Raw genomic sequence first — 26,535 nt, 5'->3', positions numbered from 1 at the left:
GAAAGAAGTTCAATAACATTTTAAATCCAAAGATCTGAACTGGGATGAGTGAATGATGAATAAGTGTAGTTTCTGACATATATTGTGACACAAATACAAATCTAAAGCATCCAGACTGTCTTTTAAAGCTACAACAAAAAGCACAACACTTTTTTTTCCTTTGTTTTTTTGTTACATGTCTGCCGCCTGATTTTCACGGTAATTTTGAAACCTATGTTTATGTATTTCAGCTACTAGAAAAGCGTGCTTGTAAACTGAAAGGCAAAGTCACACTGAAAATAAGAACACTAACTATACAAATAATGTAATGAGAGGAAAGCTACTGAAATCGTAACCTGCTGCGGTGGTTTAAACAAAACAGCACAAATAAATTCACAAGTCTATACTTGATAATAAAAATCCTGCAAAGTCTTTGCAAAGGATCAGAGCATGACACACGATGGGCCGGGTCAGCGAGCGTTTGTAATCCTGCGCTTCATATTGTTTAAAGCCATATATGGGCCGAATGCCACTTAAATGAAATCCTATTTTCTAGAACTGAAAACCTAACACAAAACAAACAAATCCAACCTTCAAAGCAACAAAATGACAATTTGACAAAAAGGGTGATGGTTTCTGATGTCTGAGTTCTTATTTACTCCCCTTTTGTGCCAGGGAATCAAAGCCCTTCCCATTATATTTGTATGAGCACAAATTCCATCACACAGATTTATGTGGATTTCAGAATAGCGTCTAATTTGTCTTCAACGGCTCGAGTCGGTGCTGATGTTTGATCAATAAAATGATGCTCTCGGAGTACTTATAACTCTATTTTCACCCTGACTTAAATTAAAACTGGATTTGCTTAATTAGCAGATCTTTTTAGGAAAACTTTGCAGATGTTTATTATCAGAGCTAACAGCTTTTAAGAACAACATATTTTACAACAGGTAAAAAAAAAAAAAAAAAAAAAAAAAAAGTACAAACAGAAGACTAAACCATATCCGATGTTGCCGTTGACTTTACAAAGAAACAAAAACAAACAAAAACTGTTAGTGTCAATCTGGAGGAATAACCCAAGATACCAAACAGGCATCAAGCATTTCCTGGGTTAGCAGGAAATGCCATATCTGCATGGGATTCCGTGGAAGTGCTGAGTTTGCATGAAGGCTCCTGATTAACCCCCCCCCCCCCCACCTAATATCAGCTGCTTTTTTTTTTTTTTTAACTGTATTGACACAGACCACCCAGCTGTGGCCATTTCCTCCTGCCATTCTCTTAGCTCTGCTGTTTAGGCTGAAGCTTTATCTAAGCCTGGGCCCTCAGAGAGGGGTACAAGTGCCATTTATGGCCTTCAGTGATGCTGTCTTTAATCAATTAAATGACCATAGACACTCTTCCCCCATTCTGGCTCATTCTATCATCAGATTCAAATTTTAACACTGCCTGCAGAGCATACGATTTATAGGAGCAGAGGTTTGCGGCTGGACAGGGCAACCTACAAATCAATTCACTCCATTTTTCCTCCTTCCTCCTTTCCACTCCAGCCTTTCTGAGACTTAAGTCTTTCCTGCCTCTCTCCAGGGAAGCTCTCTGATCTTAACACACACATACACACACTTACTTTGTCACAAGGGGGAAAAGCTAATTGAAACCACTCTGCTCTCTCTACATTTGCTTGTTTTTCATAAGAAGTGGTTCTTTACTTTCTTTATCATTTCCTGTCCCCTGTTATCTTCCTCCGCTCAAGTGTGTCTTCTCTCTTGGCTGACTGACAAGCAGACCTCAGCAGTTGGGTTCCTTGTATTTAGGCTTACTCTGGTTCAGCCCACTTTGGCCCAGCTGAGGAAAGAAGGGATGTCTCGCACAGGTACGTTGCGGGTCAAAGCTTTGACACGGAGGTTACGGTCATCTGTGAGGAGTACCACTTCTCTCTGGAGCCTCACGGTGCCATCTGTTTTTGAAGCAGGAAGCCAGAGAGGAGTAAGAAATAAACACTTTTTAATGCATATGCATGAATGTGAGGAAATATGAATGCACACATGGAGCAAATGGTAGGTTAATGCTACATACTTCTCTGATGAGGCATGAAATCTTTAGCCTTGTCTTTGCAGTAGTGAAGACAGCAGGACAGAATAATATCATCATTGTTACCCTGAAAAGGAAGAGACCATTCAGTTAGCAAAAAACAGCAGATTTAAGAAGCCAACCTTTGCTTCTAAGCAAAAGAAACAGGCTTTAATTTGTATTTAATTAATCTGGGTTTCTACCTGTTGCCCAGACATATCCTCGCTACGGAAGGCAATAGACTCAAGTTGATTTCCTCTGCTTGTTAGAGCTCTGAGGCACTGTTCTCTGGCTTCGAATCCTTTTTCTAAGAAAGCCACCGCCATCCGAGCCTTCTCCTGCACAGCCCTCACATGGGCCGCACTGACACTATAGTTGCGCCCTCCTGACTCCACTCCTCCACCAAAACTGTCCTGGCCTTTAGCCAAGCCATCCAACTCTGTAATCACTGACAGAGAGAAAACAGACCACGTCATGAGCATACATATGATTTCTACATGGAAATGTATGTGGAATCCTTATCATTTTAAATGTCACTGAACTAGAAGCTAATCCTCCTCCACCTGCTTTTATTCATTTCCTCTTCTCTTTGTCTGTGTTTGTTATTCTTACCGATGAGTGGCACAACTATTATGTATGTTCCACACTGCAGGAGTTTCTTCAGCCCTGTCAAATGATCAATAAATCCATTTGTATCTGGAACCAGAAAGAGAGGCCTCACTTCAAGCTCCAACTGCCCGCCAGTCTGCAGCACCTCCTGGAACACACACATTTATATTTTACATGACATTCAACTCTGCGACAACTTCAGACTCTACTATATTAGGACGTGAAAGCCTGTTTTACCTTTATTTTATCCCTTCGCTTTTGTTGCTGTGCCAGTTTATTGGCAAGGACATGGCGTCGTGCCTTGAGCTCTCTGATGTCATTCTCGCTGTCTCCGGCCTCCTCAACTTCCTCTTCCTCTGATGCAGAGAGAGAAGACACTGCCTCGAGTATGACATCATCTCCCTGTTAAACAGATGCAGACGATAATGAGACATTTTCTACCTCTTGTTTCAACAGCCTCTGGAAATTTTAACTCCAGTGTTTACATAAATTTAATATAGGTAAAAGCGTGAAAGGCAATCAGGCTCTCAGAAGAAAAAGACCAGAGGGAGAGAGTGAAGAAGTAGAAGGATTATTGGAGGATGCGTAGGAGAAGAAAGTCACCTCTTTTTCTGTTAGAGAATCCTGCCTGCTTCTTGTATCTGTTGAGTGGTTAGGTGCAGGAGGAGTTGCCACAGAGATATATTTGCCTCCCTTGAAAGCCAACAAAGGCTCTTCCTGTCCACACAAAGCCTCCAAAAAGTACTTCAGCACAGTAACTCTCTTACAATCTGCTGCTATAGCCTGAGGAAAGAAGTTTGGGGTTTATGCACATGACAGAGAAGCAGAGGATGAGCGTGAATACAAAGCCTGGCACTCAGTAGGTGACAGAAGACTAAACAGAGGAATATCCAATAAGTGAACTTAACTTAAGCGTTTAAGTTATGATGTAATGAAATACAGCTCTCCTTTCCACTAACCATGTCAGTGTGTCCGTCTGTGTAACATGGCTCCTGTGGTGCAGCCAGCAACGGTACAAAGCCAGCAAGCAGACGGTCTTCCTTCAATTGAAGCAGCATAAGCTCCTCATCCCCCTCTCCTTCTTCACTATCCACTTTGTACAGGGGTACTTCGCCATGGTCCACGCGCGCCAGCAAGTTACACAGATCAGCCAGGCACTGCCAGACATTGGGGCTGCAACTTTAAAGAAAGGAGGAGAAAGGGATAAAATAAAAATGAATTAAAAAATTAAACAGTAAATTTAAAGAAACAGTAACTATTTGTGGTCCTAAAACTCACACTCACTGATCACTTTATTAGGTACATCAGGTACAAAATATGAATTTTCTGGCTATTTTTTTGAAAATATTTAATCAGCCTCTAACATGGCAGCACCTCATTGTATAGGGCAGAAATGCTGAAGATGACCTGCTGAAGTTCAAATGGGGGGGCGAGGAATAATAATAATAATAATAAGTATACTGTAAGTATAGTATACTGTGGCGGCAATAGGCATAGTATACTACCTGGTCATTATCACACTGTGAAAAGTAACTATATTGTTTAAAGAGTGGCAACAATTTAGAAACTAAATATATTTCCTGGTAGCCAGAAACATGACTTGGATGGCGATGTTCTGTTGTTGCTGGTGTATGAAAGTTAATAAGTATTATTAGGTCATCTAAGTGATGTGTTTACAACTTGTTTCTGCTGCTGCCGCCAGGTGGAGAAAAAAAAATAACAAAAGTTTACTCTAGGTTAAAGTTCGCACTCTATACTGCATGGTGGTGGGTTCCACTGGTCTGGGTGTCCCAGCATCCAGTCAGACCAGACTTTGATGCTTGGCAGCATTTCCCTTAGTTCTAGTGGGAAGGCAGAGACTCTCACAAGACCCTCCATCTCCTCCGCTTTACCCTCCTCCTCTCCATCTGTCATTGGGACTGGTTCTGAAAGAGAGTTTTTCGAACTGAAGTCTTCAATATCACACAAAACAATTGAAATTAACACTATGGGCAATTTCAGAAGTGGAAAAAAGTCCAAACATAAAATTTACAAAATGTTATCACAGCTGTAAAAATGAAGATGCATCTTCAATCAAGTGTAATGGTGCGACCCAAGTCCAACCAAAAGCAAACCACATCTCACTTTGCAGTCTACACTATTCACAGAAGGTTAAAGAAAATCTTAGGATTCATTTAAAGTTTTCCAAAAGCATTTATCAGCGTAACTGAACTTTTTTGTCTAAAGATAAGTAACAGACGAAGGGAGACAGGGCTGACTACATGTTTGAATGCTTTTACCTGCCAATTCTATAGTAGGCATTAGCAGATATATTATAGTACGTAACTGATCTGGTCAGTTAAGTAGGAGAGGGGGTTGTTAATCGGTTTCAGCTGCTTTGATGGTCTTGAAATTAACAACAGGTGCACTAAAGTGGCAACAATGAGATAAGTCCCAAAAACAGGAATGGTTTTACAGGTGGAGACAGACATGTTTCCCTCCTCATCTTTTCTGACTGTTTTACATCAGTTTTGCATTTAGCTGGTCAGCGTCACTGCTGGATGCATGGGGCAATGCCTGGACCCTACAGATGTTGCAGAGTTAAGTCCAGCTCCTCCAAGACAGTACTACATTACGCAGACTTCCCAGGTTTGCTGTGTCTCCCAGCACAGTCTCAAGAAATTCTAGCAGACAGGCTGTTACTCTAGGAGAGCTGGACAGGGCTGTTGAAGGTCCTTAACTCATCAGCAGGACCGGTGTCTGCTCTTTTGTGCAAGGAGGAACAAGATGAGGACTACCAGAGCTACAAAACTACTTCAAGAAGACCACTAGTGTGAAAGTTTCTGATTGTCTGGTCAGAGACAGACTTCACGGGGGTGGCCTGAGGTCTTGATTTCATCTAGTAGGCCCTGTGCTGACTGCCTGGCATTATGACGTTCAATTGGCATTTGCCACAGAATACCAGAATTGGCAGATCCACCAGTGGCACACTGTGCTTTTCACAGGTTCCCCCTGAGCACATGTGACAGCCCTTACACTGGTGCAGTGGGTCCTGTGTTCCTCCTGGTGTATGAAAATGCCTGGCCTCATGTGGTGAGAGCATGCAGGCAGTTCCTGGAGGATGAAGGAATTAAGACCACTGACTGGGGCCCCTCATTCTTGGCTGCCCTAAATCCAATTGAACACCTCTAGGACATCATGTTTCAGTTTGTCCAATGCTCCCAGGCTGCACCTCAGACTGTCCAAGAGCTCAATGATGCCCTGCTCCAGATCTATAAGGAGATCCGCCAGAGGACCATCCATACTCTCATTAGGTGCATTTCCCAACATCTCGTCATGCAGTTATAGAAGCATGTGGGGGCCATAAAAACAGAGTTCCATCTGAGTTTCTGCACATCATTTTTTTCACCTTGATTTTTAGGGTCTTTGAATTCAGTTATCTGCAGGTTGAGAATTTTCATTTCCATCAAACAATGTGATCTGATGTGTTTTCAAAATTGCTTCTTTAATTTATTTGAACAGTTTATGATATGAATATTGTGGCTGAACTGTAAGAAAAAAAAAAATGCTGTTGATCAAAAGCTTGATGTGTAAAGCGTGAATACCTGCAGGAATTTCTTGAAGACGTTCTGTGCAGCGCTGCACCAGCAGTGCAAACATACCGAGACCCAGGGCAGTGCTCTGCTCTTGTAAAACAGATCGCACTTCTCCTTCTTCACCTGAAAGACAGAATTTCAAACAGTCGTTTATCACTGCCTTGTGTGAAACCACGGCTTGGGTCTATACATATTTGAGTTGGAAAAGAACTCCATGCTCAGTTGCATAACAAAAGACCTGAAATGAAAAGATTAGAATCAAAGTATGTTAAAATCAGTTAGAATCAGTCTGCAGTGGTCACTAAACTTAATCGTGTTCAAACATGCCAACCTATTAATAAACAGAGTCAAATTTTACAGAAAATAAAGTCCATGTTAAAAGCTTCATGAAAACTATTTTTACCAGCCATTTCTGATAATACTGCAAATAAACCTCCAGTGTTACTACCACAAACAACTTGACATTTGAAAATGATGATTATCATTATCATCATCATTATCATTAGGTTGTGCACAATATTACCTTTGCTGTTGGCATTGTGTATGGCGAACATATTAATGGTGATGATCTGCAGCATGTGTGTACTTCCCAGCATGTGTGGACCGTGTTGGAGCAACGTCCTGAATTCCTGCAGAACACGGGTCGCAGCTCCAGGAAACGTTTCCATGCTATACAGATAAGACACACATTTCCAATGATATGTCACTGGCACAGAGGCAAACAGAAAAATACAGTTTTCAGTATGTAGTAGTCTCTGAGTCGATATGCTTTTGTAAGCTCACGGAGCTATTCAGTCGAAATAGAAACTTGGCTACATTAGGATGTACTACATCTGCTCGCTCACATGAATACTTTATAGAGATTGAAAATGTGACGTCATTTCGGGGTAAAACCGCAAAGGATTGTAGGTACGAGTGGCAAGCAGTACTAGCCACGGGAAGCCAACAGGTAAAGAGATAGTTTTAGTTTTTTTTTTGTTTTTTTTTTTCTCAAATCGGATTACGTCGTGGAAGAGAAATTGTTCAAGCCGTGTTTCCGAAGTAACAAAGAGCTGACGGATGGCCTGGATTGCAGCCATTCGAAGACCAAATATAACGTTCCAGAACACTCCAGCGCACATGCTAGTCTGCTCCAAGCATTTCCACAAAGGTAAGTCTTTTGTTGTAGTTATTACATAATTTATCATGACATAATTGTTCATGTAGTTTACAAATAAGTCTCATATTGATTTGAATTGAATTCGTTGCGCTATGCTGCTTTGTTCACTGTGGCTTTTCGGGCTAATGTTTGTTGCGTTTTGTAGGAAAACCAGCCTACAAAATGCTGGAATGCGATCCAGACTGGGCACCCTCTATCAACCTGGGTCATACAGAGTTTAAAGCTGCTACCACAGCGAGATTTGGTTAAGAGAGAGAGCGAGATCAAAACAGACACAAAAAGTCAGGCATATATGTGCCCAAGTGTTGTATTGAAGCAATCAAGTGATAAATAACTGTTTTCCAGTATGTTGTTTTGCAATGTTTGTTTTGTTTTTGCATTGTTGATTTGTTTTTTTACCAAAGCAGCTAATAAAGCACGATGGAATACAATTTTACCTCTTTCTTGTAAGAGGCTATAATAGAATGAAACAATGCCAGTTATAAATAAAGACAATACATTAAATGAATTACGAAACACTCATTTTATTTCTATTAGATCTGAAAATGTTGTGTAATACAACAACCTGAAACGATAAATAGATTGCGTTGGCCTGTACAGGAGATAAAGGAAAAAATTTAACAACAGCTGTGAAATGGAATAGTTCAAATCACCAAAGTAAACTGGATCTGGGCTTGTTGCAGGGATCTGAAGTTACTAAACATTTTGTGAGTGTATGCACTCACACTTAGGACCATATAATAATAAATATGTGCGTGACGAAAGCTGGGCAGCTCCGTCGTTCTGTACATAACTGTTTTTGGGGCAAATAAAATGCAAGTAGGGATTAAAACCGCAGAATGAATGATTACCGGTGCAGGAAATGCTAGCGCTTGATGCAGTGTTTTGATTTTGGTGCCACTCTTACCCACAATGTAATGCGCGAAAGTCACGTGCTCTGTCGATCTCTATTTTAACGCTGTGCTGTCACAACACCCAACATTCTCCACACACCAAGTCACATTATTATATTGACCACTCTTTCCACTGTTATACTGACCCACTTTAATGTCATCTGACATCTGCACTGCTTGCCTGCACTCCGTTTGTGTTGGATTTCTTGTATTTGAGGCATTTCATTTAGTAGACACTTTACTATATTCTATTTATATTATGTATTTGACATTCTGGCTGCTATAACAGAGGAATTTCTCAATATCAGGTCTAAATAAAGAATTTTATTTTATGCAGACACCTGAGGCTTTGAGTGTGAAAACATGTGAACTGATGTATTTCAGTAATAATTGTTTTATAATGGCACACACAGCTCTGACTGCTTCAGCCGCTGCCAAAGGCAGCAGCTACATCCTGGTTCTCAAAACAGAAACCATTATAACATAATGGGAATAATCCAATTTATTGCTCAGATCAAGAGCGCCATTAACATTATTGCATTATTCCATAATAGTGCTCACCCGCTGATATAGTTCTATTTTCAGAAATCATCTAAATATGCAGTTTTCATATTATTACGAAATAATGTTAAATCATTTAAATTTGCTACAAACACTACCTTTTTGTTTATTAAGAACTAATTAATGTTAATGAGGCAGCAGGTAGAGTGCACTTAGTGCACTGCAGTCAATTTAGTTAATCTAGTATATTGTTGATTAATTTAGTTAACCTACAAAACACGCAGATTGATCTTCTGGTTAAAGCCTAGGCAACATTTTAGTCAAGCACATTTTCTTGGGCTAGCCTCAGTGCTATTTTTCATCATCATCATCATCATCATCATTCTTTTAAACACAGTCAGTCTATGAACTTAAGAGCTGAAAGACTCACCCCACTTTAGTGAAGAGCTTCCCATGAGCATGCAGGAAACTCAGAATGAATCTCTTATTGAGCTGTAGAGAGAAAAAACAAACAAAAAAAAAAAAAACACAAGGCCAAATCAGAAAGGGGGAAAGGATTACTAATGTTCGTGCAACAGTTTTATTTACTTACTAATCCACAAGTGCAACACATTGCAAGAAAACATGTTTTCATCCAGAGACGACGCACATTTTGATATGACGTCAACATTTAAGTGCGCTTGGTATTTTGAACAATAGGGTTAGGAAGAAATGGGACTAAGAGACAGCAAAGAGGATACACATGCCTCTCAACAGTGTCCACTGACAAATAATAGACTGATTATGTGGAGGAGGACAAAAAATAAAATAAAATGGGAACAGAAAAGGCTGCTCCTGCTTCTTCTGACGCTACAGCCGATATATCATAATATAAATGATACTGGAATGTAGGTGTGTAATAAATTATAACAGCATATTTTTTGCTGTGTAATATTAAATTGTAAATGAAATCAGAGCTTCATCATCCTTGCAGTTACAGGGAGTTTGTCAGTACCTACATCAGCTGACTAGGCAGCGTCAGCATAATAGCCCAGGTTTTACACTGTAAATAATGTAGAAAAAGCAGATAGTGTCTTTATCTTTTCTGTGTGCCACTGCATATACATAAGGGTTGGGTGATATATAAAAGTTTTACACCCAACAATCGTAAGTCCAATAATCGATGATGGGCGATATATTTGCGCATGCGCAGACTTTTTGATGGGCGGAGCAATGTAATCATGCATGGACTGATTTGCGCGTTTACAACACAGAAGAAGTCTAAACATGGACTATATGCCCCAAAAAATATAAAGTCGCTAATTTGGGATTTCTTTGGCTTTAAACCAGATGACAGAGGTAAACCTAAAGATATAACCAAAGCGGTGTGATGCTTGTGCAGACGTATAGTGCAAGCAAAGGACTCAAACACGACTAACTTGCATGAGCATGTACGTGTCCACCATCTGAATGTTTTTTTCTGAACATGGGCTACTGCCTTTCTTACTTTCTGTTATGAATTTGAGTAAATGAATCGCTGCATTTGGGTGCACTCTGAGGAGGGTGCACTTACTTGCAAATGAAAGAGGGTGCTGTTAAAACAGTACTATTATTATTTTTTTACCTGTTGACTGCTTCTATTAGCTCCATCATTATTAGCAAACTTACTGATGGGGAAATAAATTAATAAATCGCCCTTGTAAAAATGATAGTCGATATATTTGTCCAATCGCCCAACCCTAATATACGTGATCTGAACCCAATTATTTATTAATTTGGGAAAAAAGTGCTTGGAGTCCAGCTACTCAATACTGTTCCTGCAGCCAAAGACAGTACTGGAGCCGCTGCTCCTCTTCTTATGAGCTGCTCATAATATGCTTTCATAGACCCGGTTTAATCTACCGTACTCTCTCAGCTAGCACTGTGATAAATGATGAAATAGCAATACTCTGTCTATACCAATTTCAATTAATAAATAATGGTGCTTCACTGCGAGCAAAAAATGTAAATAAAAATAAAAACAGTAAAGAGGTTTAAAGACATTACTCAATTCAGGCAGGGAAATGAAAATGAAATGAAAATATGAGTCGACCGAATGACAGCCTAGGGGGAAAACGAAAAAATGACAGAGGGCATAAATGAGCACCAAAACAAATTCATATAGACTCTATGAGAGGAAATAAATTAGAGGAAAAACTACATGGGATTACAAATAAAACCTTATTGGAGATGTCTGCAGACACGGTGTTATTTTTTCAAGGAACCCAAAGTCTGGCTGCTGTGCAAATTTAAAAAAAAAAAAAAAAAAAGTATGCAGAGGAAAAACAGAGGACTTTGAGCTGATATGTATTAAGGAATAGACACAGAGACTTACGTCAGCAACGCTGAGACTGCCCAGCTCTCCATCTTGTTCAGAATCTCTGCTGGACTCACTACCTCCTCTCTGAGAGGAAGGTGCTGCTGCCTGTCCACTGGGGCGAATCCAGATCTCCACACGTGCGCCTTCCTCCCTTCTTCCTCTTCCTCTCACTGCTGGACCCCTGGAGCCTCCTTCATGCTCCTGCCTCCTCCTTCGCTCAAGCTGCTCTGCCTACAAAAAAAAAAAAAGATAAAAACAGTCTGTCAACAAGAAACACTTGCAGTGCCTTAAGACCTAATTTTTCTCATAAAGCAATTTATTAAGCAAATTTATTGTAGGGTCTATTAGGCGGGGTGAGAAAACACCCTGTGGCAAAAACTGGCATTATAATTATGCATGAATCCCTACTGGCTAGACAGTTCTTCTCAAATTAAGTTCTTGAGATCTTACTTGATGTGATCTCAAGTGTTTTCTGTTGTAGAAATCTGACAAAAGTTAATGTCCATGAAACGTGTATCTGACCTTACGCTTGGCTTCCTCAAAAAGACTCATGAGGCTCTCCTTTGCAGTCAGAATGGGATTGGAAGCTGCCAAGCTACGCATATAATAACACACAGCATCTAACTTCCGCTTCTGTAGGTTAGAAATGGAGAAGACATAAATAAGAAGAGGGAGGTAACACACACACACACACACACATTCAAAGCACAGTTATATTTTCCCCATTTTCAGGGACATGCAAACAGACGTACAGTCACTAAAAGACAAATCCAGTTACTTAATTCAAACTGTAACATTTCTACCCTTAGGAGTCCTGAACCTAAGTACAGCAATGCATTTTCCATTATTAGGGTACTGTGCTTTACAATTTGAAATACTACATTACAGCAGGTCTCATTTTTAACCCAAGGGCATCAAGACTGAGAGAACTGTGGGAGATACAGAAGTAGCCAAAGGTTTAGGGTTTCAGAAATGATCAAATGCAGAGGCCTGCCTTCCAATGAGTTTAGATTCAGCTGGTTGAATATGAAGGCATGTAACACCAAATGTATCAAATTTGATACACAAGTTTTTGAGACATCTACATCATCAGTATGATTTTATAACTAACCACCTTATGTGTTTTTGTTTAATATAAACAGCTCCACTGGTTTCTTTTTTTACCTTGCAAACTGAAACCTTGTCTTTCTGCTTCAGATACATACTGGGGGGTTGGACACTGGATAAATCCTCTAAGCCAGGGGTGTCCAATTGGCCCGCAAGAAATTTTATAAATAGAATAGAATATGGCCCGCACTTCAACTTTTGCTTGAGTGTATTGCACGTCTTAGGTTTAACACCAGGGGGAGCTACTGTTGATCAAGCCAGTTGCTCCACCAAAAAGGACAATCACAGAAGAAATTTACCCCAAGTTACTAAACATGGCAGAACCAAAGAAGCGAAAGGTAGGAAGTGAGAGCAGAAAATTTCAGACACGGTGGGAGAGTGAATATTTCTTCAAAGAATTCAAGGGGAAGTGTGTCTGTTTGATCTGCACTGAAACTGTGGCAATTATGAAAGAGTATAATGTACGACGTCATTATGAAACCAAACATCAGGCCTATGCATCCTACACTGGTGCTGAGCGAGAGCAGAAAGTAAAGCAAAGGGTAGCTCTCCTGCAGGGTCAGCAACAGTATTTTCTTCGTGCCCAAAGTCTGGGAAAAGGCTACAATAGCCAGCTATGAGGTCGCCCAACTCATCACAAGACATGGCAAGCCTTTTTCAGATGGAGACCTCATAAAACACAGCCTCGTTAAAGTCGCTGAAATAATGTGCCTGGAAAAAGTGCAGGACTTCAACAACGTCAGCATGTCCAGAATACAGTTGTGCGATGCATTGAAGACTCGTCAGCCAACATTAAACTGCAGCTGTCTGATAAAGCTTGTGCCTTTGATTTTTACTCCATCGCATGTGATGAGAGCACTGATGTCACAGTCACCGCACAGCTGCTAATTTTGTTGCAGGGAGTGGACGAGAACTTTGGAGTTACAGAGGAGCTGCTCGATCTTAAGAGTCTAAAAGGCACAACAACGGGTATGGATATTTTTGAAGCTGTGTCAGACTCAATTGACAAAATGAGACTTAAATGGGACAATGGGAGTTATAACAGACGGGGCTCCAGCTATGGCAGGTGCACACAAAGGAATGGCGTCTATGATGATCGAGACCTGGCTGCCAGCCATCCTTCGGTCCAAAGTGCAGCATCACTGCTCCCACTGAGTGCAATGGCGTTCCCACTTAAGGTGAGTAAAAAATATATTCCACAGTACCCGTGTATTAATGAGCATGCATGTACAAGTACACATGCTTCAAATATCAATAATGCGCATCAATTCTGTCACTACCCTGCTTTGGTGCACCACTTTCTTATATGCATTTTTCTTGTTAACACAGAGTACACACCGCTGTGCACAGCGCACACACTGCACACGCAAAGTCAGCTGATCTCATCTGATGCAGATTTGCTCCTTGATCAAGTGACATTTGTCTGGATTTTTGGCACAAGGGGCGTAGGAGGAGCACCGCAGCTGGATGGCCCGATTTACATACCCAGCGCAGCTGATACTCACCAGAATAATTTACTAAAATTATATGAACTCCTGTAATTAAGTCCAGTTCAATCTGTTAATGTCGATAACCGTTTCAAACGAACGTTAATAGGTGTGTTGCTAAGCCTAATAACTTTAATAACAAACTCGAAATGTATCCGTCCCATTTTCCTCTTTATTGTTTTTTCTCTGTAATGTAAATCTTCTGTCTAAGAAGAAATCTGAGGCTGCTGTTCTGAGAATGAGCTACCAAAGCTTTTTCTGAATAAATCAGTAAAGATCCATTTATGGAAAGTTGTGATGAAGGCAGTTTTGTCTTTAATTATATTCAACAATATAACACATTTGACCACTTTTAATTGATTTTTCTAACTTTAATACACTAAAGTTAAGGCTATATACCTAATTTCTAGTAAGTGACCTAGCCCCTCCTATATTTTTATGTATGTGGCCCTCAGTGAAAAAAGTTTGGACACCCCTGCTCTAAGCGTTTAGTCATTAATTTTTTCCTTTGATCCTTGACAAGTAAAGATCAAGGCCTACATCATAGAGAACATTTTTGACTTGCTATGCATTAATTCTTTTGAACCATTACAATTTGGACATTGTATTAAAAGGAATAACTCTCAAACACCATTCATTCAATATTGCATCAACCTACAAGAGTTGCATCTGAACTTAAAACTTTCCTGTAGGATAAATTAGTTAGGATTAGGACCACTTCAAAATGAATGTTTCAAAGCACGGAGCTATGAGAATAAAAAAGTGAAGTTTCTCAATACTTAAGAGTCTGATCTATATCACTTACTGTATAAACAGCCAGCAGAGCCAGCTGGTTGTATGGGCGTCCATTTTTTGGGGCAATCTGCTGGGCCTTCAGATACCAGCTGTGGAAAAGTAAACAAGCAGTCATGACACATCAATAAAGAGACAAACGTTTTCAGTTTCTACCTTAAAAGTTTAAGTAATCTGTCACATATAGGTAAAAAGTTATCGTGTCTTTAGCATATAATAACTGAAACATCTAAAGAAGTCAAAGTTTCAAAGTATAGTGACCAGTCCAGAACTGTAGGTGTGCATATCTGGGAGAAACAATGGAAATGATCAGCCACTTGCACTGCATGAAAACGGGTATAAAACATCTGTACTGCTTAGAAAAAAAGAAATAGAAATGGTAGTTGTGACTCCTCATTCGTTAATTCAGGAGTTGTCAGATTTTTAAAATATCAGTCTACTCACTTGTTCAAACTCAAATTTGAATATCAAGACACATCCCACACTCTTGAATGTTTGTCAGAAATTTTACAATGCCAAGAGAAATCTCAAATTCAAGCCTACCTGCGAGCCTTGCCATAGTTGGCAGAGTCACTGGCTTGCTCCCGATAACGTGCTATGTCACCCTGACAAATCATACAGCGCTGAGCACTAATGAGTGCATACTTCACCTGAAAAAAATGTATTCGCTACATAAAAAAAAAATTAAGAAATTGTCGCAACATTTGTTGTAACATGGAAATCGGGTGACTTTTCAAAGCCGCTTACTGGATGTTTTCATGTACAATGGAAACTCATTCACTACATTTTGAACATTTAGTATTCAGTACAACATTGAACATGTTACAGAAGCAAAAAAGCTAAAAGGAATGGTTCCCTACCGTTTTGCGTAATGGACGAGCCCTGATAGCCATGCCATCCATATAATCCTCTAACTTAAATTGGTATACTGTCTGAAGCTTCTGAAGTAGTGCGTCAAAGAATAATTCCCCCTGTAAAACACAAAAGAATAGAAAAATATTATAAAAATTAGAAGGACTTTCCCCCTTAATTATGAAATCAAACTCAACTCCCTACCCAAGAGTCATAAAGTCCTGCAAAGGAAGTAAAAGTTTAACAAGACTTTGTATTTATTATTAATTTATTCTTCTCTGTTAAAAGTACATGAATTACTTCTCTAAAATGGATTTGGAAACAAATTTGTCCCTGATTTAGGTAACAAATACAATTTGCATCATCTAGTGATACACAGACTAATTTTGGGTTATGAATGAACCCATAATCGAAACCATACAGGCAGAAAAGTGCCCAAGTGATTGTTAGATATGTTTCTTGGGAAACCTTTTCCTATGCAAATTTCCAACACGCTCCTTACCTCATCAAGCAGTGTAAGGAGCTTGTTTCTGATATGAGGGGCATTGTCATAGGTGGGCTCTTTGAGTAGCTGCCGGAAGCGCTCTATGACCTGGTAAAACACATTCTTCCACAAAGCCTGATCCACGTTCTGAGAGTCTGAGAACTCGATGTCTGTCAGGATGACCTGCTCATATATCCCCAGAAGGTCCGCTCTTTAAAATGGAAGGAAACAACACGATAGTGCTTTTTTCAACTAGATTATTGGCTCACTTGTCACCGAGACAAATAACTGGCATTAGGACAACAAACCACAAAAACACAAACACAGAAAAATGTCTAGCTTTGTCCCTGAATGCTCACCTGTGCTGGGCCATGCGATCTAGTCCATCAGCACTCACTCTATCCCGGGAGAGCAGATTACTGAGCTGAAGCTCCTGTGCATCTGCAGCCCTCAGCAGTCTTCCCAGCTCCCCTCTGGTGTGTTGCTCTGCCTCTTCAAATGTTACACTGCCTCCTGCACCCGGGAGGGAATAACCTGACCCCCTGTAATTACTGCAGAACTGACCCACACCAGGGCTTGGATACATGCTATTAGTGTAAGCCATTTGGTAGGGTCCCATATGATAAGGAAATGGATAGCGCTGGTTGGTGTTAGGATTATGTGGGCCGCTGGAGGGCACAGGGTAGCAATACGGGTTGTCCGAGTTTTGGAATTTGTAGTAGGCCATGGCAGAAGCCTGCTGGGATCGAAAGCGCTCACCCTGCGTGACTGGAGGGCTGCCTGCTACCTCATCATCTGTGTCCAGAAAATGAAGCTGTCCATATCCTGTACCTGTCTGAAGATATACAGACTGCTGAAGAGATGAATGCTGTGAGGACTGATTGCTGGTAAGAGCAGGTTTTTGGTCTGGGTTATTTGGATCCCAGAGTCGCCTTGCTCCTCCTCCTCGACCTCCTCTACTCCTGCCAGCTGCACCACCTCTAATTCCACCAAAAAGAAGCCTTTGCCCCACTTCAGGTGAATTAGAGATATCTGTCCGGACCGGAAGTACCAGGATGCCCCCACCTCGGCCACGAGGAATGGGGCCCTCCTTGCGATGTTGTGCATCCCCACTATGTGACGAGGTGTCCGACTGTTTTTCCAAAGAGACCCTGAGGATTCCCTGACCCCCACCTTTGTTTCCCTTTTGTCTGTTTCGTTCGCCTCTCTGTCTCTCTCTACTTAACTGGCCCTCACCACCTCTTCTCTTCCTCCTATCGTCTGCTCTGTCACTCATCTCACTTCCTTCCAGTGATTCTGTAGAGGATTCCTCATTTGTTGTCCAACTTTTTAAAGGATGCCTTTGTCCTTCTCCACCAACAATAGCCCCCTTTTTATTGTTGTCTCTAGAATGTGACCAATTTGTACTCTCCACATCCTTTCCTAGTCCAGGATAATCCAGGCTAGTCACACTGCTCGCTGAGCTACTGCTGTAAGTTCGATTACGTGAGCGCCGAATATCTGATTTGGAATAGCGTTTCGAGGTTGGTGTTGTGACATTTGCATTGGATCGATTTCTGTTTACGTTTTTTTCTGTCTTGGCATCTCTCTCAGCATCTCTGGATCTGCTGTTGTTGGTTTCGCCACTTCGGTTTTCTCTGCGGTTCTCTCTTCCTTTATTTTGGTGTGTTTGCTTTGCTTTATCCATTTTCTCGACGTCTGCTTCTACAGCTCTCTTGTCTTTTTCCCTCTCAGTATTCCTTTGATTATTCTTACCCTGATCACCTGCCTCATCTTCTTTTCTGGAGTCCTGAGTCTTTTCCACGCCTCTCCTCCTTCGGTTTCCCCTTTCTCTCTTTTTCTCTGACTTTTCTTCCTCATCTTTGGTTCCTGACCCTTGACCTCGCCTTTTCTTGTCAGTTGGTTCCCTTCCCTTGCAACTTAGTTCTCCAGCATCTTGACTTGTATATTCAACTTTATCCTTTTCTTGCATGTTGAGATTTTCAACTTTGCTAGTAATTTTCTCCACTGAAGCATCAACGGGTATTTCAGGTGTTTCCACATCTTGGCTTCCTTGCTTTCTACTTGCCTCACTAGAAGTAAACACCTTTGCACTCTCTTGTGTGCCTTTTACTCTTTTATCTTTTCCACTCTGCTTCTGTATAGAGGTTTTTATGTCCACTCCACTTTCCCTCGTACTTTGCTGAGATTCTGGCTCGGTTTTTTGCTCTTCCTTTTTAGGAGGCTTATCCTGTTCTCTTCCAGCCCCACTGTCCTTCCCTTGAATGTTTCTTCTACTCCCAGGTTGATAAAATTCTCTGTCTGGTTTTCGGGTTTTCTTTGCTGGCTTAGCTGCTCCTACAGGTTCTTGATGTTCATTTTCCTTTTCAACAAACAATTTTTCATCGTTTGTATCCGATTTATTCTGCGCATGTCTCCCTTTTCTGCAGTTCTGACTGTTACCACCATCGCCTCTCATCCTGTCTTCATCCTTTTTATTGGTACCTGTCCCACTGTCTGTCCACCCTTGTCTCTCCAAAGGTGTCTCCCCAGACACAGCCTTTTTTTCACTCTGGGATGGCTGATCATGCTCATGTGATTCGGCAGCTAGGGGCTCACTTTGACCAGTTTCTGGCTCACTGTCATGGTTATGTCGTCCATGTCCAGGAACTGGCTGGTAGCGTTGCAGATCAGGACGCTTTCCTTCACGCCTTCTGTGCTGCTTGTGTGTGTGATGCTCCTGTTGTTCCTCTGCAGAAAGAACAAATTAAGTTTATATTTAATGGACTGTAATCCACTGTAATGGTAATAATCCAAAGAAGCATTTAAGTTCTACAGAACCCAGAGCTAATGTAGTGTGTGACATTATAAAAGATGTCAAACTAATGGGTCAGTACACCATAAACGTGAGGAAGGTCTCTCTGGCTTTTTAGTCCAGTCGGCCCCATATGAAAAGTACTACTTGTTATCAGATACATCGACTCAGATATTAACTTTTACAAGTTCCTTTGTCAGCTAATTTTTAACCACAAAGTTTAACTTACAGGCTGATCCAAGGACTATTAAGTCAAGTGCAGTTGGCCATGTTAGTCCCATCATCCTCCTTGTACCATTTAGCAACTCTGTCCTGAAATACGGTGGTTTTTAGAGCTTGCTTATATTGGACATATTAACTGTTTTAAAGCATGCAAACTTCTTTTGTACATCCTGTATACTAACTCACGTGAGGCATCAGTCACCCAGGCCAAAAGACTGATCAGCGACCAACTGGCAACCTCCAGTCGTATTTTCCTGACTGGTTTTCAAACAGGATCCTGGAAGTTGCTGGACCAAAAACCTCACTGTGACTGCTCAGGTATCTAGCACCGTGCCAATAGCTTGTCTCAGAGTTTTATTTTCACCTTTTGAAAAATACTGGTTGCAGAGTTAAGACACAAGTTTTATTTTTTTCCCTACTGCTTGGCGAGTACTTTGTGTTTGCAGACAAGCTGGCATTTTCAATGCAAACTACTGGTGACCGCAGCAAACTGCAAGCAAACAAAGCAATCCCCAGGAGTTCTTTCGTGAACCATCTTATACATTTTCGTGACTAATTTCTAGCCACTTCCAGCAACCACTCGGGAATACACTTTTTTTTCACCCCCTCACAAACAGCGACTGCCACATGGTCGTTGACCAGCTTGTTTCAGAGAGGATATATGTTATCCCCAAACTAACTAAATATCTACTGAAAACGAAACAAACCTTTTTACCAAGCAGCCTTTAATGCAAACTTCTCCCACTAGCTCTTTAACCATAGACTAACCTCAAACTCTCTCTAGCCCTGCCTGTTCTAGTTAATATTTCACTTATAACAGGAAACCATTATCAGTTAAAGGTTTTTTTTTCTTTCCTATGAACATATTGTAAAGCACTGATATGTTTAGTTTTGAGGTTTCTTTTTGTTTAGTGATGCACCACTTGTTAAATTCTGCGCGGATAAAACATTTAAGAAACAATTTATCCACTTTTTTGTTAGTTTATTTATAGATAGAGTAGCGACCTGGGTGTTTCCTTTCTCTCGCCCTGTGACAGCCAAGATAGGCTCCAGCCCAACCGAAACACTGAACTTGATAAGCGAAAACAAATAGATAGATGGCTATTTTGTTTTTCTGCATACTGTACTTGTTTTTTCCTCGGGAAATAACTACACTTGTATTATGTCAAAAATAATTAAACGTCGCTTAGATTTTCAACATTTAAACGGCACAAAATAAAGTAAATGTTGTCTTCTTGCTAACAGGCTGATGTCGGCCGATATCATGGTGATCATGTAAGTTTCACACACAGCCACCTGCTCATAGCGTTTATCAAACAGAATCCGCCTTGCAGGAATGAGCGGAAATGACCAGGTACAGATAAATCCACAAAACTTCCCACAAAACTAAGAAACCCGCATCACCCTTTTGACGTCTTTCTTAATAGCCGCAATGTGCAAGTTTAAAGTTTACGGTTGGAAGAGTTGGCGAATTCTGTAACATTAACTATCGTTTAACTTAACCGCAAGAGGAGTCTAGCATTCTCGTTTAAAAAAAAAGCGTAGTGTGCTTTAAATGCAGACATTACGCGTAAGAAAGAGCTGATTAAATGTTTAAAGTAGAAATACTAAATCGTGACAAGACTATGACGAGCGTTTTGTAGAGGGGGCGTTTAAAACAGGCAGCGCGGGACTATGGAGTAGACAGGCACACGGCTGGCTAGCTAGCTAACAACATTAGCTAGATACAAACTTGGTAACTCCCGTCGGTCACTTTCAGATAACTTGGGATACTTTTTCGCTTGAATTTCAAGACTCTTTCAGCAATTTGTTCTTTACGCGTATCCAATTAACTTATTCTCACCTTTGTGACACTCAGTAACGCTGACTGAATTCGACGCTTCAGCTCGGAGTTCCGCAGCTGAGATTCGCACTCTATCCAGTTCCGCCGCCATCTTTGCTTTCACTCGAACAAACACAACAAATACGGTGGCCCCGCTGGTTCAAATATCTTAACCGGGTGACGTTGCAGCCAGCAGTACTGTTCCTTCACAGTGACATCAACCCGTGCATATTTTTAATCAAGCAATGGAATGAATAACAAAATTTTCGATATATATATATATATATATATATATATATATATATATATATATATATATATATTTTTTTTTTTTTTTTTTTTTTTTTTTTTTAAATTAATTTATTTATTTTTACATAATTTGTGGTTCTAAATTTTTTAAAAATCAGTCAGGCAGTTTCATTACTTTATTAACTTAAGTTACTTACCAACAATCTGTATAAAAACATTTGATACATGACATAAACACATTTAAACCATTAATTTGTGGTTGCTTGCTTTAAAATATAATGTAACATATACATATAGTTTGTGTATAAATATACCCTATATTTATACATAAACCATATAAGATGTGCCTTTTATAGTGAAAATCATTTTATTATATGATAGATAGATAGATAGATAGATAGATAGATAGATAGATAGATAGATAGATAGATAGATAGATAGATAGATAGATAGATAGATAGATCACATTTTTATAGAAGTCATTCTGATGTAAATATTACGTAGGCATTGACCTACATGTGAGGCCTGTGTGGAAGAGACAGGTCAACAAGTTGTATAAAGATTTTTTTAACAGACATATAGATCGTATTTAGCGTCAAACATACATGGCAGCACAGGACTTTCATATATGACCACTAGGTGTCAGGGTTGATTATCTATTTCCTTTTTTTTTTACCCAACTGTCCTTTCGTCCAATACTTCTGATTGGCCCAACAAACTTTCCCCTAACTACTTTGTAGTAATTTATATGAATGTAATGCACTCTCTTCTCTCTCACGCCTTCTACTGATAGCTTCCATGTGAACTTGCAAGCTGCATGATGGGGAAATGTGAAGAGAAGGCGTAATGTGGAACAGCCAAAGCAAATATACATGAAGATGGGGCTCTGTGTGCGCGAGCGTGAACGTGTGTGTGTGTGTGGGGGGGGGGCAGTCATCTGCATATGAGGTAGTATGTGTACAGTTTAAGCAGAGATCATCTGTGTGGCTAGAGTAAACAGCTTCATTTCCCTAGCAACACCAAATTAAAGGGCCAGAGTCTCTTGTCCTTCGTAGAGTCTCCCACACATTTTTTTTAATCCAGAGGCAAACTAAACTTTATTTTCTGTAACTATTCCTCCCTAATGTCACTAAATTATTTATCCAAGGTGTCTGGCTCACCTTTTTGGCATAGTAATCAGGAATGTGGCCTCTTATATGTGTCATTAAAAGAAGTTACTTCTGTCAAATAGCCACTTAAGTTTAAACCCAAATCCAAAAGCAATCATACGGCTGTTTGAGAAAATCTAACTTGTAAGAAATCAGAAACATTTTTTTTAACACAGTGATCTGCACACACTTCATTTTTCAGATTTACATTGTGGTTTTCTATTAGCAAAAGGGTTTTCCTACACTGTCATGGCGCTGTCTTATTTTCTTTGTGCTGATCACGACAAGGCGGTGCACTGTTGCCTCACAGCGAGGGGGCTCGAACCTTCAGGTCGGCTGGCCTTCTCTCTTCCACACTCGACATGCTTGTCAGGTGTAAGTGTGATTCCAAATTGGCCAAAGGCGTGAATATGAGAGTGTGTGGTTTCCTCTCTGTGTGTTAGCCCTGTGACTGACTGCCAACATGTCCATGGTGTAGCTTGGATTTGATTGGCAACTAGTAAAATGGTTGGACTGAATGCTTTTATTAACAAGGCATATTTCTAATCGATCAGTAATTTGATCTTATTATCCTCTCACTCTTCTCAGTGAGTCTATATTTTTCATTTTTCATTACAAGGATTCATATGTGGTATCGAATGATGTGTAAATGCAGAATACAGTTGTGATGTAATGCTGGCAATGTCTCTTGATGAAGCGCTGGCACACCAGGGGTTGTAGAGTGTTTCGTGTCTGCAGTGGAAAGATGTGAGAGAGGGTGGGGGCTGCCGGAAGTGGTGGGTGTGTGTCTCCCTGTGTTGTGTGTGTGTATGAGTCTGTAAGTGTGGGTGCCTGCGTGCCCGTCGTGTATGTGTATGCGTGCAGAGTTCTGATTGTCGGTGCTGCACCACGGTGCAGGTGGAGCAATGCAGGATGACAAGAGACACGGAAGGACAGAGAGAGAGAGGGAGGCAGGGAGGTTGTGAGGGAGGCAGACAAGAGAAAGAGGGAAAGAGGTGAGGAGGCATGATGCAGGAGGAGAGGAGAGAACAGGAGGAGGAAAGACCATGAATACAGATGAGAAAAGCGGGGGAAGCTGGGAGCTTTTGCAGGTGAATTTCTGACACCGGGGAGTTTCTCCGACCCAATCAAGTGTCGATCTTTTCTGCCCCCCCAATCTAATTTTTTTCCCTCTCCCTCTCATTTCTGCCTCTCTCTTTCTCTGGCCTCCCCCCACTGGGACACTGGAAGGTGGGAGGAGATGACTTTTTAGAGATGACTGGAGTGCAGAGGGAGGAGGGACAGATGGGGGAATACGCTCGCTGGAAGTAGAACAGTGTGTGGAGCAGAATTAAAATGCCGGGACTGGGGTCTAAATAAAAGAGAATAAAAATGGCTGGAGGATGAAAGTGAGGCAACTGCAATGGGACCCACATCTCGAGTAGTGAGAGAGACAGAAATGAAAGGAGCAATGTGTAGGAGAGACAGACAGGAAAACTCAGAGTAAGACAGACTGGGGGCCAGAGGCTTGTGTGACGCATATTTGCTGGCACTAGATGTTTGGAGACTATCCATTTCAACTGTTTTTTTAATGTATAATTCACAAAAAGAAATAGAAGGAGTGACAGGGGAGTGATGAGCGAACAGACAATATGAGTACATGGAGTGATGTGTCAACAGAGCAGCCAAACAGAAGACAGTGAATTTTAAACAAAGAGATAGGAGGTAGAGTGTGACAAAGGCTGAAGCAGGGAAAGCTCACTGACTGCATTTTACAACCTTATACGATCAAAGCTGTATTAAAAATATTAATCACATTTCATAGCTCAAAGAACAATACTTCTTAATTTCTTATTGCACACTGTGTCTGTGTTAGCCTGACCCAGTTCTTCGCTGAAGTTGGGTGAAACGGTCAAGCCCTAAATTATATTAGTGACCAAACTTTGGCTTCAGATGAAAACTATGTGTCTGATTTCTTGTGTTCTTCTCTTGTTCTTGTGTAAATGTGGTTGGGATTGCTGTAGGTTCTGTGTATCTGATTGATGTTTGGCTCCAGATGCACATTCCACTGTCACAGAGCACCACTTGTAGCTGTCTGCACGGGAACAATGGTCTACAGGTAAACATAACAAATGGAAATTGATTGTGCAGCATCATGTAATGACTGACCCACCTCAGTGATTGTTAACAAATAAAATCTAGGAAATCTTTTTTTGGATCTGATTTTCAGACACATGGAAAATCCTGCGTTGTTTTTACTAAACAATACATGTCAGGCAGACATGACATGTGGTCAGTCTGTAAGCTTCCAACATATGGAATCATATGCCAGCTGAAATAGTCCCTGTGATCAACGCATTAAATTCCAGTCATCTCCACGCTTAACTCGTGCAAACAGATGTGCTCACTCCAGCACCGGCACTCCCCTTTGACACACTCGTGTGCGCACAAATGGCTGCCTACACATACGCACAGCTGGCACTGCACATTAATTACATTCAGCATATGACTTTGGCGTAATGGTGGGAAGTTTTTGCGTGTGTCACTGTCAGAGTTGCAGCTGATGAAAAGAGATGGCATGTGACTTTGGGAGCTCATCGCCTCAGGGCACGGGTTGCCCCGCACGCTTTTGGCACATGAGACCTAATCCTGGGAACGACCTTGCCGATGCCGATGCCATTCCGGGGTTAGTTGATTCTGCCTGGGCCATTTTAACCGACTGCACATTACTTCCTCTGATTCACGCAACATTTAAAACTGAAAAAGAAAATGCACATTTTTCAAAGTTTCTGAGTAGGAATGGGTTCACACTGTGTGTCACTGCTTAGGTGAACGCGCATTTGTGCGAGAGTGGGTGGATGTGGAGTTGCCACTGTGTGCGAGTGTGGCTTTGTGATCTCACAAATCTTGTAGGCAAGAAGATGTGGGGGCGAGAGGGGTTTCACTAATAAACACCCACTCCTTCCAAAACCTCCATCTCACTCTGACACACACACACACACACACATACACCCACCACACCGCTACAAACACCCTCCTCCTCCTCCCCAGCTTTCCTTTGACAGAATCCTCATTACAGGCACGTTTGGCAGCACCGAGTCTTCCTCTCTCTCTCTGTCTCTCTCTCCTCTCTTCTCCTCTCCCTCCCCATCTCCATCTCTGCACTCCCTCTCTGTCGTTTTCATTTGCTCATTCTCTCTTGCCCTGCTCATTGCGTTCGAGCCAGCTTGGCAATCAAAGGGAGAGAAAGCACAAATGAGAGCGAAGGGGGCTTGGGGGGGGTGGGGGGGGGTGGGGGGGGGGTGAGGGTTGAGTGAGGATGCTCACTGGGATTTCAGTATGAGTCAGAATGGGAGAAGGCGAGGTGGGAAGGCAAGGTAGGCGGTTGTGAGGAGAGAGAGGGAGAGTAAGGGAGGGATAGAAGAAGGTCTTTCTTTTTTTTAAATTTCTTTTTCTCTTATCTGTCTGCGTTCTCTGTTTGGAATACAGATGAGGAGATAGAAAGACAGCCAACAACTGGGCATGACAAACAGATGAGAGATTTGAGCAGGAAATGATCTGCATTCCGATTTGTGATCAAGTTTGGAGATAAGAGCGAGCTGCCTCTGCACTGATCGCTTGATGATAGATCCAAGCGTCTGATAGGAATTTATAGCATGTAGAAGATGAATATAGCATCCGGAGCACAATTTGAAATCATCTGGATATCATTTTTAAATGGTGAAAAGATAAGAAAGATATCATGATGCAACTGATGTGTGTGTGTGTGCGCGCGCGCGTGTGCGTGCGTGTTTGTGAGGCATTATAATAAGAAGGAGTGCAAGATCAAGGAAGGGAATTAGTGGGGAATTACTTCATTCATACTTTTTCAATTATTCACCCTCCCCATCCGACTCCCACTGTTCGCATATTCATGTGGGGTGTAGTAGAGGAAATTGGATTGTGTATGCCTGTGTACACACACTTGCCCAGAACTTACCCTCTACCACACGTCAGCGTGCATACGAAGCAATGATAGGCTGCAGTCGGCGGAGATGCTATAGTTCTGAGGCCCAGGGGCTGAAAGTTTTCCTCTCCTCCTCTTTTGTCGTAATTTCTCAGCCACACTTTCTCTGAAAGAGGAAGTAAAAAGTCGAGACCTAAAATGAAACGTAATCACAGAGGGAATAAAATGACTCCCGGTGTTAAAGTGTTGATCTGGCTCACGTGGGTGTATTGTTGTCCTGATTTCTTAGCTTGCTGCAAGAAGTCCTCTCCCCCTATCAGTACTGTGTTAATTATATCTCTCGGTGGGCTACTCTTTTTAAAATAAGGAGCGAGTGGTCAATATTCATAGTCATACTGTGTCATAGATCTCCTTGATCTGAGAAACACCACGCAGAACTGATCACATTTCACAAAGTCTGTAAAAATATGTTCAAAACAGGTTGATAATCTTAAAATTACTAGAAATATTCCACTTAAGCGGGTAATCAAAT

The 26,535-nt window shown here is 41.2% G+C and overlaps 1 protein-coding gene across 2 annotated transcripts; it reads right to left on the bottom strand.

Moving 5' to 3' along the window:
• Positions 1–1,173: 1,173 nt before the first annotated feature.
• On the bottom strand, positions 1,174–20,820 carry smg6 (SMG6 nonsense mediated mRNA decay factor). Of its 2 annotated transcripts, none has more exons than XM_086308956.1 (19): positions 20,703–20,820; positions 16,203–18,573; positions 15,862–16,054; positions 15,368–15,478; positions 15,051–15,175; positions 14,521–14,599; positions 11,644–11,754; positions 11,137–11,352; positions 9,214–9,275; positions 6,754–6,899; positions 6,240–6,353; positions 4,406–4,580; positions 3,615–3,834; positions 3,259–3,438; positions 2,893–3,057; positions 2,659–2,803; positions 2,250–2,494; positions 2,053–2,134; positions 1,174–1,933 (listed from the first exon to the last, which is right to left on the bottom strand). In XM_086308956.1, exons 1-19 carry the CDS (start codon positions 20,791–20,793, stop codon positions 1,803–1,805), a joined length of 4,962 nt encoding a protein of 1,653 aa, XP_086165082.1. In that variant the 5' UTR covers positions 20,794–20,820; the 3' UTR covers positions 1,174–1,802. The 2 variants fall into 2 exon arrangements, with proteins under 2 accessions (XP_086165082.1, XP_086165083.1); XM_086308957.1 differs by having other exon boundaries at positions 15,051–15,157.
• Positions 20,821–26,535: the final 5,715 nt, after the last annotated feature.

Source organism: Aulonocara sp. 'chitande type north' Nkhata Bay, linkage group LG10 (genome assembly GCF_057382095.1).
Source record: "Aulonocara sp. 'chitande type north' Nkhata Bay isolate Kocher_YH1m ecotype deep benthic linkage group LG10, A_spYH_male_GT1.1, whole genome shotgun sequence".
NCBI classification, from domain to species: Eukaryota; Metazoa; Chordata; class Actinopteri; order Cichliformes; family Cichlidae; genus Aulonocara; species Aulonocara sp. 'chitande type north' Nkhata Bay.
The sequence above is the reverse complement of the archived record's forward strand: the minus strand, read 5'-3'. Positions and strand labels throughout refer to the sequence as shown.

Coding starts and splice junctions, on each gene's coding strand:
- smg6 (XM_086308956.1), bottom strand. CDS start 20,793: ATGGCGGCGGAACTGGATAGAGTGCGAATCTCAGCTGCGGAACTCCGA. Junction 6,900..9,213: donor AAGCTCTTCACTAAAGTGGG/GTGAGTCTTTCA, acceptor TTATCTGTATAG/CATGGAAACGTTTCCTGGAG. Junction 3,058..3,258: donor ATTCTCTAACAGAAAAAGAG/GTGACTTTCTTC, acceptor TCTGTTTAACAG/GGAGATGATGTCATACTCGA.